Raw genomic sequence first — 18,739 nt, forward strand, 5'->3', positions numbered from 1 at the left:
TGTTAAAACGATGTAGAAGCAGTGGAAATTGCGGTCAGACTTTTGCCGCGAATGAAGTTCCTCGCAGGTTTGCGCAATTTACTTGATTTATAGCACTGGGCTACGAGTGGCAGAGTGGAGACAAACGGCGCGGCTGGACACTTTTGCTCCTTTAACGGCGAATCAACGTTGTTTGACGTTGCATGAATGCAACAATGGCAATAATTGACGAAAACTAATAGCTTAATTAGTAGGTCTAATAAGGCCTATCATATGGCGACAAAACCCTGCGAATAAGGTAAGTAGGCTAGTATCAGAAGGTGGCAGATGGTTACAAAAATTTTGGGACTTAAATTGCATTAATTTTTTTTTTTTAATTCCTGAAATGTCCGGCGGGCGCGGCCTGCCTGCCCGCCCGGGACTCGGCGCCGGTGACTACAGACAACATGCACTTCCTTTTTGATTACCGTATGTGCATTTGATGAAACAAAACTGGTTCACAGAAGCATCATAAGAACTAAGATTTACATGCAATGACAAGGAAATGATTGCCAAATGGAGTGACTTGAAAAAGTTACATGAACAGGAGAAGGAAAAGCTTTCAAAACTTAATGATGTTGCTGTCAGTTCAGAACCTGTTGAGCGACAAAATGTGAGTCTTTGTTTGAGAATTGAGAGTATTTTGCCATGAAACACATGCTGCTTTAAAAACACTTTAAAACGCTTTAAAAACATGCGGAATGGCCCGTTTCGGTGAGTCCGATTCGGTGAGTCCGATCCCTTAACGGGGGATTTTTTCAATTTTTTTTTTAAATTATCGGGTACCGTAGCCTAAATATCATTGCCGTTTTAGGGTTTGGGGTTAAGGTTAGGGGTTAGAAGTTAGGAACTCACCGAATCAGACTCACCGAATAGTAGCAGACCCAAAAACATGTTGGTTTTGCAGAAGGGACATTGTTTTTTTCAAAGTTCATTAAGTATTTTAGTATAGTCTATGTTAAAAGATTAAATTAAGATACAATTTCAAAAGACCCGACAAGATCTGTCATAAAAACAGCAGATGATGAAAGTTAAAAAAAAAAAAGGTAAAAGAGAAACGTAATTTACTAGTGATACAGCATCTGCACTTATTCAAACTTGCAGAGGTCTGGTTGATCTTGCAAAGTGTTTGTTAAGCATTTCACACGACTGTCGCTTTTAGGAATTTTAACAGTGACCCGATTGAAAATGCTTTTTCAAAAGTACGCCAAGGTTCTGGTTGTACGTATTTCATCAACGTGCAACAAGTGTTTTAAGGAAAACTAACTTGTTGTTTGACATTGGAGGTGGTATTTGCGATTTAGACACAACTGTTTCACATTCTTGCGGAAAGTGTCAGTACCTCGTCAAGGATGAGAAAACATGGCATGTGTTTCTAAATCTTGACAATATTGAAAATAGTTTAACAAATGCTGTCAAAATGGGGCTTGTTTATATTGCTGGATACGTCACTGGAGACGCTTTTCTTAATGACAGCATGACGTGCATGGTATTGGTACAGTATGGCCACTTCACTGATGACCTGGGGACAGTGTTTGTCAATGGGTATTTTTTTCATACATTCTATTTCATGAAATTGCAAGTTACATTTGCAGAAAATGCTTGTTTAATGTATTTTCAATTGTAGCAGACTATTATAGTTTTGCAGATATTCAAAAGAAACACTGTTGCATATTATGATATCAAAATTTTTTTTTTTGAATCACTGCAATTTGTATTCACCAAAATGTTCAAAGATTTTAAAGCTTTCTGCTTAGACTTCTTTTAACATTACTTTTTGTTGTACGATGGTTTGGTGCTTGTGTTGCCCACTAAGAAGAAACCTTTGTTATTATATAGTACTTAGCTTTATTTAGAGCATAAGAGAATAACAAACCGATATGTTTGTAACAGATTTTTGTGTAAGTTGTCAATGGTGTTTCTGCATTTTGTATATTTTACACTGTCACTTTAATCTGTCCTGTCGGTGCCACAGCACATAGTGTTGTATTGCTTTGCGCAGAACTATTTTTCTTGTTGGTATGTGATTTATCTTTGTGATTTTGATACCCACCGAGCGGTATCAGTTTGTTTGATTTGATGATAGTTCTGTACTGAGTAAATAGGTTATCTGTGCAGCTTCCTATGTTTGCTTAAACATTATATCTCGTGTGGTTTTATACTTAATCGCTGTACCTTGTCACTTTCATACTGAAACAGCAATCTCAAGTTTGACCAAATCACAGCTTTTTGTCTGTTTGTTTTGAAACCTTAAACTTTGTTATTTAAATTACCACACTTCATTGTTTGTTTAGAACAACTTCTAGCGACATGTTACATGTTCGGTTGGCTTTAAAAACAGCATAATAAACTAATAATGATGTGTAAATGTATTCACAATTTTAAGCTCGTATTATGCGACCACACAGACATTGCTGGTCGCTTATAACATCACAGTTTCTGCTACTGTACAAGGTCTATATATATAAAGAAGGTCATGATCGGAGCCAATTAAACGGAAGACACAGCATAATATTTATTTATAAATGTTTTAGATAAATTTTGGAATAAAAACTTTAAGATAATTTCGTAGTCACTGATTTGATCAACCGAAACACCTTCAAATGCTAGTAAAATCAATGAGTTTACCAGCATGTTACGTAAATTTAGAAAATTAATTTCAATTCTTCTTAGCAAGCACTGTAAATTCGATAAACTTTTCACTTTAAATATCTTCTATAAATTCAAAAGTTTGTCTGTGCTAAAGGTTTAAAGCTACTAAAGCATGAGCGAAGTCACAGTTCTATGTAAGTAACTGGCATAATTGGATATCAAATCAAACAAAACTTTCCTTTTCTAACATCATTCGCAGTTTGAGTCATCACTTGTTCACGTAGCCTAGGAAGCACTACTTAAACAAGAGTGGTCAACTAATAGTTCCTTTAATTTAGCTTCCTTTGCTAAATAAAAAACCACTTTGTCACCCGAAGTCATGAACATGATTTTTTGTGGCCCAGTAATAATAATTGTGCGTATAGCAAACAGTGTTTTTTTCTGCAGAGGAAAGTGTATGCCACTCAGATGGAGCAACTGTTTAGTGTAGCTGTGATTAATTGTCTTTGCAGTGGCGCTAACGATTTATAAAGATCATTCGCGCATTACCGGCACAAAAGCCAGGCGGTTTGATTGCGCGTCTCTGCGTCGGTAGGGTTAATTCCCCATCCGGCCATACTAAAGATCTTTTAACAATGACACTAAACTTCATTCCTACCATTAGCACAGGAGTGGGTTTAGGTACTTCCCCGACAACGTTCGCAACCGCTGAGCACTCTGCTCTCGGTGTGGGGGTAAGCCTGCTTTCCTGCCGACTGCCAGTTGAGAAAATTGCGTTTGAACAATATGGAACGAAAAATTCCTTCAAAAACTCGGCAGTTGATTGCGACTCAAGACGCCCTCAGTTTTGGGGTGGAACCCAAATTGCTAAACATTAGCAACAAAAACGTTATGAATGTCAAAAGATGTAGCCACTCAAACATGACAATTCCCTGTAAGATCCAATAACACCGTCAATCAATCAGAACATGTTAAAGTGACCACCGTCCAATTCTGACCCTTCTAGCACTCAGCTAGAAAGTTGATCAGTGCTTTGAACTTTGTTGAGTAATTGCAGAAGAAAAAAGAATGATGACAGGGATAGGAATCAAACCCACGTCATCGAAATGTATTCCCTAGCCCTAATCCTCTAGGCCATTCTGGCTACGGCAAAACGGTTACTGAAGTTACTTTCTATCAGAACTGTTTGCGTGTTTGTTTACGTTTTTTTCTCTGTTCTACCTCTAACTTCTGATTGGTTGAAATGCCATTCTACCTGTACTTTTGATTGGTTGATCGCTTCAAAGCTTTACTTGCTCTTACAAAAGTTGCTATGTTAAAATGGCTACTGTCATGAGGTTTACTCTGCGAGCGCCTCTTATGGCTGATAAACTTTTAATAATGTTAATAAAGTATTTGTTAAATTGTGAATGCAACGTAGATTAATACTATTAATTATTTTATAACTTAATACAATAATACGCAATGCGTAGCTTTGCAAGCAACTTACTGATTTATATAGAAAATCCATAACAAAAATTGTTTATCTTTCTCAGATAAAAACGAACACGGGCACATCCATATGATCCCCCAGCAAACTATGGCGAATTTGGTTGTCCAGAGCGCAACGACAGCAAAATTCATTCAAGAATTCAGAAATCTCGCTGGGTTAGAGAGATGCTGTAAGTTTTTAAACACTTTTATTTTTTGTAAAAGTTTCATAAAAGATAAAATTGGTCTTTTTTATACACATGGCACAAAGATATCAACAGTCATCGTTTGGTAACGTGAAATCTTACTGGTTGGTTATTTGAACATAAAATGAATTAGTAATTGCATTTCAGTTAGCCTATTTTTACGCCGCAGCTGCGTATATACTACTCTAGCCTATGCCTTTTATTTTTGCATTTTTATTTTTTTGTGAGATTTCAATATGGACATTCTTGTCTGATACAATCATACAAATAAATAATAAAATACTTCTTGGAACATCTTTTTATAAAAACCACGTTTTTTAAACAAGCTGTTTTCTCTAAAGAGGCTTACCCAATCACACCCAGGCGATCGCGGTCTGCTGGGAGACCATGGCCCAACTTGGCCGTGGGAGATGTAAATAAAACTTCCATAAAACGTTTTTTTTTTTTCAGTGGCTTCTAATTGTTCGTCTGTTTGCGAAAAATTAGATTTTGAACTCATGGTTAAGTAAAAAAAATTGAGTTACTTAGGGTCGAATACACCAACAGTGATTAAACTGCAATTAAGTTTATCTTGAATTAAACTACAATTAAGTGAGACTTTCGTATGCTCCAACACCAAGGGCTGTTTAATTCATGATCAAACTGTGATTAACTAGGCAAGTTAAGTAACAGATTTAATACAGCTCCAGGGTAGGTTTAAAGCTTGATTAACTTACCAACAAAGGTTTCTAGTACTGGTATTGTATTAGCTCTTGGAAATTGCAACATCAGGCTGCACCTTCTGAACTATGGAAGGTGTTATTTGTGATTAGTGATTGGATTTGAATATGATCAAAATGTAATTGTAAAGGGTTTTTCACTTTTCATGGACAGCAACTGATTTAAAATTGTATACAGGGTGGGCCAAAAGTAGGCTTACAGTTATAAAAAGTAGGGTTTGGGTCTAAAAGTAAATTTATTGTTTTCATGTGGGTACTTTTAAATTTCAAGAATGGTCGTTATATCTTACACAGAAACTGTTTACTTTCTTAAGTGCTCAGCATACAAAAATTTACAGCATACAAAAAAAGTTTGATAACTGTAAGCCTACTTTTGGCCCACCCTGTATATATAAATTAGTTGAGGTTATGGGTTGCTTCCCAAAATTTGGTTCGACACCGCTGTAGAGCAGGGTTTCCCAAACTTTTTTGGGCCACGGACCACTGTTTGTGAATCTGTTTATTCGCGGACCCCCAATACAAAGGTAAAAATGAATAAAACCGAATTTGTCTATTTAAAAAACTGGCAACATCAATGGGACGGATGGGATAGCTTCTTATTGCATTTAAGTCATCAATTCTCAGAGTTATTTGTGGCCATCTCGTGCCATAGGAGGTGAATTGCATACCACGATCCGATGATATTACGCGGGAGCTACGAATCTAGAGACCCATTGCAGTATGAATGCGTCTACGCAGCTCTTCGCGTTGACATCTGACAGGGGAATGGCTTCTGGCCAGCGAGTAAATCTGTCGATGACGGTTAAGATGTAGCAACACCCATTTGAACTAGGAAGGGGCCCTACCATACAGGGTCCACGGAAAGTCTGGACCTGTATTTTGTCTTCATGTTGGTAAGAGCTGAAAATTCTGTAGCAAGAAAAGTTTGTAGCTTTGTAGCAACAAAAGGGTTTAAAATCCAGTCAAAATTCTCATATGTCTCTATTAAAAAGTACTTCTTGAAATGTGCAGAAAGCAATTCCAAATGTTGTGTAACGTCAGAGAAAACCAACTCTGTATTAATTAAGGGTTTGTTGGTAATGTAGTCACACAGAACAGGATACTTGACAGGGTGCGTACTGAACAACGTATATGATTGTGTGACTTTATAATTTCTTGTCATATCGCCATGGACCACCTGTGCAGTCGTCGCGGACCACCAATGGTCCGCGGACCACAGTTTGGGAAACCCTGCTGTAGAGCATGCGGCTGAGTCTGGGCACGTAAAGGCATGCTGAAATGATGGGACCAGCTGACTCGATAACTGTATGGTTCCTTCGCTGCTTCCAGTCGTCTGTTGTGTTGCATGTGTAATCGCAGTGTACTGTATGTTGTCGCAATGGGCGCAAAATAAAACATGATATTATTAAAAAAACCTGAGTACTACTCGGGGCCGGATTTAGCTGATGGGCTGCCCGGAGCATTTTTAGATCGGGGGGCTTTCGTGCAAAAAAAAAATTTCTCGCCTACGGCGCGAAAGACCACCTCTACGTCTAGGCCTACAGTAGCATTACTCCAGCACTGCAAATGCACAGCATTTTGCACAAACTTCAAAGGCTGAAATAAAAATAAACACAAAATCACATTTTTTCCACGTCGGGAGGCCCTTCAAAAGGGAGGCCCGGGGCACCTGCACTAGGGTGCATCGTCTCCCGCTTTTTTTTTAAACTGGTTTTGTAACATTGAGAAGTGTGTTCCACTTAAGGAAAAATTCAGCCAAAAATTTTTTTTACGTTCAAGGATCCCTCCTTCCACTCGCGCCTGGCCGCGCCAAATTGCGGACAGAAAAATCGCCATGACTCCAAAACTAAAATACTTAGACATAAAGTGTTTGGTATTAAATTAATTGTAACTATATGATTTGATCCAAATTTGGTGAACAAAACATAATTTACAAAGAAGCAATTTTTTTACTCTTCAGGAGACACTGTTCACTCGAATACATCTAAAAAAAATAGCTATGAAATGATAACGCACTGTTCGTTTTATGCATGTTCCCTCACAAATATGATAATAATGTCACTGAATGAACTAAAAATATCAATAAGCTTAAAGTGAATTCTGTTTCATTACTAATAGTTAAAATAATATTCAATAAAACTTAAAAAAAAAGGCAGACTTTGTCTCATAGAATAGCCTTGAAAACGGCTTTAAAAGGGGGGGTCCAACGAACGACGAACGTTGTCATATAGCTCTCTTCGGGAGTAGTCGCTAGAATAGATTCTTCAGGCGAACGGGATAGTATTTGTAGTAAAGCTGTTTTAAATAATTACATTTTCACGGGCATCTGGAAATTATGTGGCGATATAGTTACACACAGAACTCCAATTTTGTCACATAATCAAAGTCCACTTTTGCAAGTGGAGTTGCAAGCTTGTTAGATGGATGTAACTGCAACAGTCTATGGTTTTTGCCGCAAGTTTGGTCTCTTAGATCTGCTTTGTTCAACCACCTGAAGAATGCTTTCAAAGTTTTGGATATTTTGACCTGATGATTAGTGTTGTGAAGGGGTGGGAAGTTTCCGGGAATTTTGAGGGACCCGGGAATATTGGGAATTTTCATTTGGCGTTTATTATGTTTAAAACACTTTTTAAAAATTTCATCAATTAGAAAAAAATATCAAAAACCTATCTTAAGCATTTCTTATTTTCTTTAATTATTATAAACACTAATTTGGTGTTGATTAAGAATGAGGCTTATGTATAATTAATAATTATTAATTATGCATACTCTTTCAATATTTAAAAAATACTGATCATATTTGGAAACACTCACACCAAGGTCTGCAAAAGGTTCACAAGTAAAAGGGTGAAAAACTGGCATCAGACAGGTCAAACTTCACGTTGTTTGAGCCCTGTGAAGACAAGTCAACTCAAATTGAAGTTGACTCTGAAATCGATGACGCTGCCAGCACAGTAGGGTGGTCCAAAAAAAAAGTCTTTTTTAAATGTTAATGTCTCACCCTAAAATATTGTTACCATTGATGAGAAAGTGACATTTGTGAAATTTCATAAAGATTGGTTGATATTTAGAGGTTGCTGCCGGGGTTCAAAGTTTTGTCGTTTGCCCCTATTTTAACATTTTGAGAGGATATGATACAGATATGATATGATACAGATATGATATGATATGGTACAGTAAAAAATACGGTACAGTGCCATGGTATATTGTAAGAAAAATACAGTTTAATAATTACTCTATAGTCTGTTTATAAACTCATGTGTCTGTAATACGAATTATACTAACTGGTCTACATATAATTAACATATACATATATATACATATAATAAATTAACTACGTGTACAAATGTACATGCTGTTACAAACCAATATACATAGTGTATACTACTCTCTAAACCTTTGACAGCCTGTTTCACCCTAAAAAGAGGGTCATCAGAAGATCCTTAGTTCCTGATTCAAATAGAATCTATTATATAAGGAACTTCTGAATTCTGATAATTTTCATTTTTTGGGTGAAACATAGTCATACATATAGGAATTATTGCGCGAGGGTCTTTCTTCTACAGTCTAGATATCACTGAAGGTGATCGGCGATGACACGCAAAAGATACTGTTTTTGTTCTTCGTCACACTCACATGTGTGTAATGTGTTGTATTAAGTGATCAACACCACTCCGCGCTCGGCAATGTCATTTACAACCTTGATTTCACTCACAATTGCTCTCGCTCTTTGATACGCATCATTGGTGTCCCAGTTATCTGGGTCTATCTCCAAAAATGATGAAGACAAATTCAGAGCCTTAAAAATTGGTTTGTATAATACAGATTATCAAAGAATGCCAACGTGATAAGCTCCTCTCTCAGGTACCACAAATGATGCAACATCTTGTTCACTGCAGCCTTTGCCATCTCTGAATTAATATCATTGTACTGATCGAGTTGTTGAGAAATGCAAAATCGTGAGATGGTGCAAGAATCAGCGATGGGGCGACAAACCAAGCTTTCAAGTACAGTCGTACACTCTCACAACAAACACACAGATATTGCGCAAAGTGACATCCTCCCTTTTTACATCCAAACTTTGAGTGCATAGATTGCTTTTGCCATCCACCTGGCATGATGAAGGGCACCAGGAGCCATGATTTGATGCCGTGAAGACGAACTCTACCCAAGAATATGATGGTCAACTCAAGGAGCTCTCCGTAGTCGTCACAATGTTGCTGTATTAACAATTTTCATTAGCGAAGGTTACTATGGCATCTGCAATGTCTGTCGCATGCTTTAAAGCCTCGTCGTCAGTTCACGCACATTGTACATCATCTTTAGCAATGAATGACCATTTCATTTGAAAGCGCTTGAAGAGTAGAATGTCCGGACCAGTCGAGCGACCCATCACGCATGAAAATATTGCCTCGAGAACTATCTCGTGAATATGATGACGGCAGGCCAAATAGAACAAGTCTTTGGTTTTCAAATGAAATGGTCATTCATTGATTTTGTTACATCAAATACAAACCGATTTTTAAGGCTCTGAATTTGTCTTCATCATTTTTGGAGATAGACCCAGATAACTGGGAGACCAATGACGCGTATCAAAGAGTGAGAGCAATTGTGAGTAAAATCAAGGTTGTAAATGACATTGCCGAGCACGGAGTGGCGTTAATTACGGAATACAACACACTACACACATGTGACGAAGAATAAAAACAGTATCTTTTGCGTGTCGTCGCCGATCACCTTCAGCGATATCTAGACTGTAGTAGAAAGACCCTCGCACAATAATTCCTATATGTATGTACTATGTATATTAGTTTATATTAGTTTACAGCATGTACATTTGTTCACTGTCTTCTAAAGTTGTTTTTGAATGTCAAATTTAGTCTCTGAATTTTAAAGACAAGTATACAAAGTCGCAGCGGTGGGATTATGCAATCCTGGTTCGACTCCCGGCTTATGCTGGTTGTTGGCTAACACCGCCTACCTCTACCCAGAGTGTAATATATTGGGTGGGCGTAGTTGCTGAAGTAAAGACGGCTGAAAGAAAGGAACTGGCCACCCTACTCTCGTTAGTGCCGAAGGCTTAGTATAATGAAAACCTTATCTTTTCATCCCCCGATGCTTGGATTCAAGTATGGGACTCACCTTTACCTTATACAAAGTCGAACATTTTGTATATGTAGACCAGTTAGTATAAATCGTAATACAGACACATGAGTTTATAAACAGACTATTTACATATAGAGTAATTATTAAACTGTATTTTTCTTGCAATATACCATGGCATTGTACCGTATCATATCCTCTCAAAACGTTAAAATAGGGGCAAACGACAAAACTTTGAACCCCGGTAGCAACCTCTAAATATCGACCAATTTTTATGAAAATTCACATATGTCATTTTCTCATCAATGGTAACAATATTTTAGGGTGAGACATTAACATTTAAATTTTTTTTTTTTTTAACACCCTACAGCACAGTCATTAGTACATCATCTGAAGAAGCCGAGCAGGAGGAGATGCTAACCGGCAGCAACTAGAACAACGACTTTGTAACTGACTCAGTATTGTTTTTCTTTGTAAAAAATCATATTGGTAATGATTTATTTTTGGAATTATTAAACTAAACCATGTGTTTGTATTGCTTAAGTATTTTAGTTATACATAGTACTTTTATTCTAAACAGTATAAGGCCATTTTCCTGTTTCAACACCAAATGGGATGGACGACAAGTGGCTCCTCGTGCCCCATCCTGTGAGTAACATCTGCACCCAAGCAGATGCCAAACAAAACTTGTCAACCAAGAGCCTCCACCCGGACGGCACAGCTGCAAGGGGCAATGGACAAGTTCAGATGCCCCACCATTCTGCAGCTCAACATAGAAGGCTACACAACAAGCAAGATCAAAGTTGTGGAGCAGCTTGCCCATACCAACCGGGTACTCGTCATCCTCCTCCAAGAGACCCACTGCACCTCTGCAGATAGGCTAGCTATTCCCAGCTACATGGTAGCCAGGTCTACCTTAAGCAGGAAGCACGGCATTGCCACGTTTGTGCATGAGAGCCTGAAGTGGACCCTTGTCGACCAATCTCCAATTGATGCTGAGATTGAGTGGGTGTGCATTTGTATCTCAGACTACAACATCGTCAACATCTACAAGCCCCCACCCTCGCGAATGTTGCCACCATCCCTTCCAACGTTCCCCTCCCCCAGTCTCTACGCTGGCGATTTTAACTGCCAGCACATCGACTGGGGCTACAACAACACAAGCAGCGACGGAGAATCGCTGGCTAACTGGGCCTCAACAAACCATCTTGCCCTCCTATTCAACCCAAAGGAACCAGCCAGTTTCCACTCGGGCCGCTGGGGAACAGGGACAAACCATGACTTGGCCTTCGCGAGTGTCGACAGCTCTCTTCCAGACAGACGTGTGCTTGAGAAGTTCCCGCGGTCCCAACACCGGCCGTCCCTCATCATCGCCCCAAAACTTGTGGCTCCTTTCCCGAGTTCACCGGTGAAGCGATGGAACTTCAAAAAAGCCGATTGGAATCAATACAGCCTCCTGACCAATGAGTCTGCTGCAAAGTTACCATCACCTGAAACATGCAACGCAGACGAGGCATACCAGGACTTTTGCAATGCCATAATAACTGCGGCAAAGGCCACAATACCACGTGGCCATCGAACCAGCTATACACCATGCTGGGACTCTGAGTGTGAAGCTCTCTATCGCTCCTACCTAAGCGCCACAAGTGGTGCTGCTTCTAACACCGCCGCCACCAGACTACTTGAGCGGCTGGACACGAAGAAGCTTGAGCGATGGAACGAAGCTGTCCAAACCATCGACTTCTCACACTCAAGCCGCAAAGCATGGAGCATCATCAACAACCTCACTGGGCGCTCAGCAAACTCCCCTCGTCAGTGCCCCGTTTCTGCTAATGCCATCGCTTCCCGGCTAGTGCAGAACGGGGTCTACAAGACGAAGGACCGCAAGGCATCCCGCCTTGTTGCCAAAGAAGTATCTGCCCTTTGGCGAGTGGAAACACCACAAGAGGAAGCAATCTCTGGAGACTTCACCCCAGAGGAATTCGCCACCGCCCTCCGCCTAGTGAAACCACACAAGTCTCCAGGGCCGGATAAGATCTGCCCTGAGCTTGTGCTCCATGCTGGCCATGCCCTAAAGTCCTGGTTACGTAGATTCCTCTCTTCCTGCCTGCACCACCTCACAATTCCAAAAATCTGGAGAAGAGCTTTAGTAGTTGCGATCCCTAAGCCTCACAAGCCACCAGAGGACCCAAGGAGTTATCGTCCGATATCCCTCCTCTGTGTTCCTTTCAACATCCTCGAGAGACTGATCTATGCCCGCGTCAACCCAATCATCGACCCGCTCCTTCCAAAAGAGCAAGCTAGGTTTCGGCGCGGAAAATCCACCGTAGATCAGGTCACACTCTTAACCAAAGACATCGAGGATTGCTTTGAGGCAAAAAAGAATGCCGGCGCAGTTTTTCTAGATCTTACAGCTGTCTATGACACCATATGGTATCGCGGCCTTACTTGCAAGCTGCTTCGCCTGCTTCCTGACCGACATATGGTTCATATGATTATGAAACTTGTCAGGAATCGAAGCTTCACCCTCACCACCGGTAGCTCACGGCGAAGCAGACCGAGACGCCTGAAAAACGGCGTCCCACGGGGATCGGTCCTGGCTCCACTTCTTTTCAACATCTACACCCACAACCTGCCAACTACGGTCTCCGCAAAATATGCTTATGCGGACGACCTGGCAATTCTCCACTCGACAAAGTCGTGGGGAAATCTAGAAGACACCTTGAGCCAGGACATGAAAACTCTCTCAGCATATCTCCAGAACTGGCGACTGAAACTCAGCGAAACCAAAACTGTGGCAGCAGCTTTCCACCTCCACAATCGGGAAGCTGATCGTGAGCTACACGTCCAGAACAACGGAAAATCTCTGTCCTTCTGCCCCGAACCAAGATATCTTGGGGTGACACTGGACAGATTGCTCACATACCGCCACCATTTGGTGTCACAGCGCAAGAAACTCACATCCCGCGCTGCGCTGCTCAAGCGCCTGGCAGGCTCTAGCTGGGGGGCGAGGGCTGACACTTTGCGTATAGCAGCCTTAGCCCTTGTCTACTCTTCAGCAGAGTACTGTGCACCTGTTTGGTGCCGCAGTGCTCACTGCCATAACATCGACACTGCCATAAACAGCGCCCTGCGCACAGTGACCGGATGCCTGCGTCCCACACCATTGGACAATCTCCCCATTCTTGCTGGCATCCAACCCGCTGAGCTTCGTCGCGAAGAAGCCACTCTGTCCCTCGGTCGACGGGCACTAGAGCCTAACCACCTTCTCCACCACAAGATCTCTGCTCTCCCAAATGAGCACCCCCGTCGACTGAAATCAAGACACCCATTCGTGCCAGCCGCTCAACTTCTTATCAACGAAGCTGATGTACAAGACATCTCTGCGGCTGCTTGGGCGGACCATAAATGGAGTTCTGAATGGAAGTCAACCACCAACAGACTCTATTTGTTCATCCCCGACGCCGACACACGCCCCATCGGTCTAACACTACCAAGACAGGCATGGGTGCGCCTCAACCGTCTCCGTACGGGCGTCGGGCTTTTCCGCTCAACCATGCACCAATGGGGAATGGCCTCTTTCTCCTCCTGTGAATGTGGTGCCGAGGAACAGACCGCAGACCACATCATCAATGACTGCTCCATTTTCAAGCCACCTAACGGAGTGGAAGGTCTGCGTGTCATGGATGACGAAACCAAAGACTGGCTGCTCTCTAGTAGCCTTCCACTGTAGTCCGAGAACATCGTGAATCTGGGGTGGTAAAAGGATAGACCCTCGGCCCCAGACGCTCACACGACGACGACGAACACCCAATTAAGATTGTTTTGAAAGTTTCTGAAAATTCCCGTTAATTCCCAAAATTTCCATGGAAAGTTTCGGCTCTGAAAATTCCCGGGAATTTTGCAACCCTACTGATGATCGAAAATCTGTGGCCAGCTTGACATCACGCTCGGAGCAGCCATTTACAACCATTAACATTTCTGCTTTTGATTTGGCCAGTTTATACTGACTATCTTGTTCCCACTCTAACATTTTTTTCATAAAAACATTGGCGTACTTTTAACAGCTTAAAGAGATACCAGGAATCTTTACCAATCGAATCAATCAGTGAAGTGTTGGCATCAATTGTGTCGGGAAAGCTTTACCTTTTCTTTTCAGAGGTTCCTGAATTGAACCATCAGCTGCTTGCATTTTTAACAAAGCAGTAACAATTCCTCTTTTCGTTTCCTCTGGAATATGGTAATCAAACAAAGAAAGAAGAATCATTTCCTCAGTTACCAGAGGTGGAGTACCAAGTACCAGAGGTGGAGATCCAGCTTCTTCAAAGCACTAGACGCTACAATGGGATCAATCTTCTCAAACAAATGTAAAGTTTTCATTAACTTCAGGTCTGCCCATGGTGCAGAAACTCCTGAACTGCAACGAAACCACCATGACACATACACATATAGGAGGAACATTGCAAACATTTTCAACTTATTAGTTTCCTTTGGCTGTGAAATGAAGTGTTCTTGGGATAAGCAGGATCCATTGCTTCTTCAGCCCTTCCAGACAATAGTGATAACTTTATGGCATAAATAACTTTAGCCACCCACCGAGCTTTGTGAATAGCTCCTGGTTGTTTAAATTTAAATGGCTTCTTGCATGGCAATGGATAGTTGAAACTAAATAGACACAGCTCCAATAGTTCTCTGTAGTCTTCTCGAGGTAAATATCTTTCATCATTTTTGTAGACCTAAGCAACTGGGTTGCAAGAGCTACAGCATCTTCTTTAAAGGTTTCAAGGAAATTCATTTTACTGATTGACAAGCACTTGTATGTAGGCTATCTAAATAAGGTGGGAAAGAGATGAGGTCTTGAGAAATAATATTGAAGTGAGTACGAAAGTGAACAAACATAGTTATTTCAGGCGATCGAGATGTTTCAATGCTCAGTGCTTCAAACGCATTACCTACGATTAGTTTTCCAACATTTTTTTGCACATTGCACACCATAGCAATGACTTCTTCAATTTCTGTTGCAATTCAGCATAACCTCCAGACCAAAGGCCAGTGTTTGTTGATGTAGTGTCAATACCATGCTGATAGCACCACCAACAAAACAGTTCCATGCATTCAATAATTCAGTAGTGAAATCAGCTATGATGCTCCCAATTGATTGCTCTATTTTAGGATTGAAAGAGGGCACACCAAGCAGTTTGGTTTAATTTCGAGGACTGAATAGTTGATTGATGGATGGTACAAAACTTGAATAAAGCTTTAAAAAGAGATGGATCCATATCTCTTTATCTCATAGAGTAGCCTTGAATAAGACTTTAAAAGGGGAGTCCAACTTGAACGTTTTCAACAAACGTAGCAAAATTTTTTTGTTTCTTTGTAAAATATGTTTTATTCACCAAATTTAGATCAAATCATATAGTTACAATGAATTTACTACCAAACACTTTATGTCTAAGTATTTTAGTTTTGGAGTTAAGGCGATTTTTCTGTTCAGAATTTGGGCGGCCAGGCGCGAGAGGAAAGGGGGGTCCCTGAACGAAAAAAAAAATTTGGCTGAATTTTTCCTGAAGTGGAACACACTTCTCAATGTTACGAAACCAGTTTCAAAAAAAAGCGGGAGACGATGCACCCTAACCTGCACCCTCTGCCTCCCCCTAAATCCGGGCCTGGCACTACTGTAAACTGGTCTGGTGGACAGTTTAGCACCCTGTAGCTTTGTAGTGGCGTTGCCAAGATTTTAAACAGCAAGGAGTTGATCCCTGCAGATGGAGTGTGTTGTGTTGGGCAACCCTGCAGTGTGTTGACTTAGGCAACCCCAGTAACAAATTACATTGAATTTGGTTCATTCTGAGTATTTCGAGCACAAAATGGTCAAAAACAAGATAAACCTCTTTCAAAATGCGACGGTTTCTATCAGGGTCGTTGAGACAACATGTCGGGCCCGCCCCCGGTATACAAGAAAAATCCGGCCTCAAAGCTTTGAAAAGCAAAGCAACGCGCAAAACGACTGCACAATCGTCGCTGACACTTGAAATGCCCTTTCACAACTTCTTAAAAAGCATGAGAAATGGTTTTCTTGATATTAAACTGCCATAACACCTCTCCCACCCCCGGTTAGGAAACACTGTTCTAATTGGAATTGTCTCAAAGATCCACTTTCAAATTTCTGATGAACAACCTTGTAGCCTAACTGCATCTGCTAGATTCAGCTGATTTCGGCTGCTTCTACAATGTAGTCAAAGTTATGGTACACCAACTTCAGTAGTTAAAACCAGGGAGCACTCTAAAAAATGGATCATTGGCACCTGACAAACGGGCTGCTTAGTAGCCTACCTGGCTCACATATTACACCAGACATCATTTCGAGCAAATTTGTGAATACCGGTCGTCAGCCTACGTTTCTACCAAATAACTTATCAGCAAATATAACGCTTTTTGCCATTGCTATGAACAAACAATGTATGTACCTTTTTCTACCACTGAACTGTACTGAACCCCATAACAAATCAAAGAAATACTCATTGCTGGAGTTATGACTCAGCAAAAACCATCAACAGTCTGATTAAATCATTGATCAACTAATCATGAACAAAATTTTGTTGGTGCATACCAACAACGAATTAACTTTGATCACTGTTTAGTTAATTAATGATTAAATTTAATCATTGTTTAAGTTAATTGGTGTTGATGCATCCAACTCTTAATCTTTTCAGGTTATCATAAATCTTTTGTTGGAATAAAATAATTAAAAAAAAACGTTTGAGATTATATGAGCAACATTTATCAGTTTGTGGAACTTTTTAAATGGTTATTGCAGCAGAAGCATAGCAAGGTCAATCTACTTAATTGAAATGAAACTACCAGATGAAATTGATAGGTAGAATATATGAGACCTGGTCAGACGGGATGCTTGGTTTGTACCACCAACATAACATCACACTGGAAGCTAAATGCAAAAGGATTGTGGAAAATTACAGAATTCCAACCCTGGATCGAAAATACAACCAAAATTCGCTGACAGCAGTCGACGCTGGATCAGTTCAATCTGATATCATAACAAAATAAGCTACTAGGCGACTTGACCCAAACAGCCACTTTATCTGGTCAGATCCGATATAATCTGGACCAGATAAAGTGGTTGTCTGGTGATGTTTTGAAAAGTTTTCGAGATCGACCGAGGTATTGGAAAACACTTCAATTATGGCTGCGTAACTTCAGTTGGCTTCATAAGGTAAATTTTAGCCCAGAAAAAGTGTTTGCCAATGTCTTGCTGCAGTATGTTGGCGAGTTGTAGTAAAGTAGCAAGTAATATTTAACTGTTAAATGCCAAAAACAAAAATAATATATATACAACATGAGATAATTCCCACGACGTTGCACATTTCGCCCTTCCAGAAAAGTAAGTTTGAGGTTGTGGGGGATAAAGTTAAATTTAAAAAATCTAGCGGAATGAGCCGCAATTATTCCGACCTGCAGTAGCCCAGTCCTTGCTTAGGACAACATGCCATCAGGACGCAACGGTATTGCGAAGGAAACGGATAACCATTTTGCAGGGATTCATAGTATAGGGATCGCCAACTCGGCTAGATATCTGACAAGCGGAGTGTAAAAGTGTTGTCAGATATTTTTTAAATTTTTAGTAAAAGTATCATTTTGGCATTTTTAAAGTAGTAGTTGCCCGTGAATAAACGGACAAGCTTTGGGCGATCACTACTCTTTAAAAATGCCAAAAAATTAGTTTTTCTAAAAATTAAAAAATATTTGGTAACACTTTTACACTCCGCTTGTCAGATTTCCAGCCGAGTTGGCAATCCCTATACTATGAATCCCTGGCATTTTGACACTTTCGTAGCAATTAGGTTGGCTGGAGTCGAACATGCAGGCTCGCAGTCGAGAGCCTGCATGTTCGACTCCAGCCACCGCACTTGCTGTTGTTTCTCTGGGCAAGAAACTTTACGATAATTGCCTCTACCCAGTGATCGATTTCGAGTAATGGGTAGTACCAAATTTAAGTCTTAAGTAGAGTAGACAACCGGAAACAGACATTGCCGCGTGGGTCAGGTGTACGTCGGAAGGCGTATACCGATGCATAGCGCCCAAGTCCGCTTTCACGCAATGCAGGATAAAGATATGAAAAACAAACAAACAATAACAAATGAATAGATGTGTTGTGTACATATGCACTTGGCAACCAGTTCTGACATCCTTGACTAGAAACTAGTTTTCTCGAGTTGATTAACCATTTTGCTCATACAGATTTCTCTTTTTTTCCTGACTTCAACCATCCAAATTGGAAGGATATTGGGCCGATAACAATAGGAACACTTCAATCTCAGGCGCAGCAACATAATACCGTGTATCTGCAAATGAAGGATGATCAATTGCAAGTTTATTCAGAAAGCCGGTGGTGTACTTCGGCGTAATCTCAATTGTTACAATAAAATGGAAATATTTGAGTGTATCTGACTGAATTAATTAATTTGTGGTTTCAAGAGCCTCTCAGCAAAGTGCAGTAGCTTACACACCTCCCTAAGCTTGATTTGAAAACATTTTGTTTGTTATCAAAGATTGGTGGACTCAAAAACATCGTGATGTTGTCAAAGTCAAAAGAACCAGTTTACAGAAAATATA

General features: G+C 40.5%; 1 protein-coding gene across 3 annotated transcripts; it reads left to right on the forward strand.

Moving 5' to 3' along the window:
• The first annotated feature begins 910 nt into the window (after nucleotides 1–910).
• LOC145780973 (uncharacterized) lies at nucleotides 911–18,569 on the forward strand. Of its 3 annotated transcripts, none has more exons than XM_082592661.1 (3): nucleotides 911–1,064; nucleotides 4,146–4,271; nucleotides 18,365–18,569. In XM_082592661.1, the coding sequence occupies exons 1-3, from the start codon at nucleotides 1,040–1,042 to the stop codon at nucleotides 18,529–18,531; spliced, it is 318 nt and encodes a 105-aa protein (XP_082448787.1). In that variant the 5' UTR covers nucleotides 911–1,039; the 3' UTR covers nucleotides 18,532–18,569. The 3 variants fall into 3 exon arrangements, 2 of the variants coding, with proteins under 2 accessions (XP_082448787.1, XP_082448788.1); XR_014290686.1 differs by lacking the exon at nucleotides 911–1,064 and adding an exon at nucleotides 1,910–2,037; XM_082592662.1 differs by lacking the exon at nucleotides 911–1,064 and adding an exon at nucleotides 2,671–2,804.
• The last annotated feature ends 170 nt before the right edge of the window (nucleotides 18,570–18,739 follow it).

This window comes from Aplidium turbinatum, chromosome 12, assembly GCF_918807975.1.
Source record: "Aplidium turbinatum chromosome 12, kaAplTurb1.1, whole genome shotgun sequence".
NCBI classification, from domain to species: Eukaryota; Metazoa; Chordata; class Ascidiacea; order Aplousobranchia; family Polyclinidae; genus Aplidium; species Aplidium turbinatum.

Excerpts from the sequence above, each read along its gene's own strand:
- LOC145780973 (XM_082592661.1), top strand. The coding sequence starts at position 1,040 with ATGATGAAAGTTAAAAAAAAAAAAG. Across the intron at positions 1,065-4,145 it reads GAAAGTTAAAAAAAAAAAAG|ATAAAAACGAACACGGGCAC; the intron begins GTAAAAGAGAAA and ends TATCTTTCTCAG. Across the intron at positions 4,272-18,364 it reads CGCTGGGTTAGAGAGATGCT|ATTTCTCTTTTTTTCCTGAC; the intron begins GTAAGTTTTTAA and ends TTGCTCATACAG.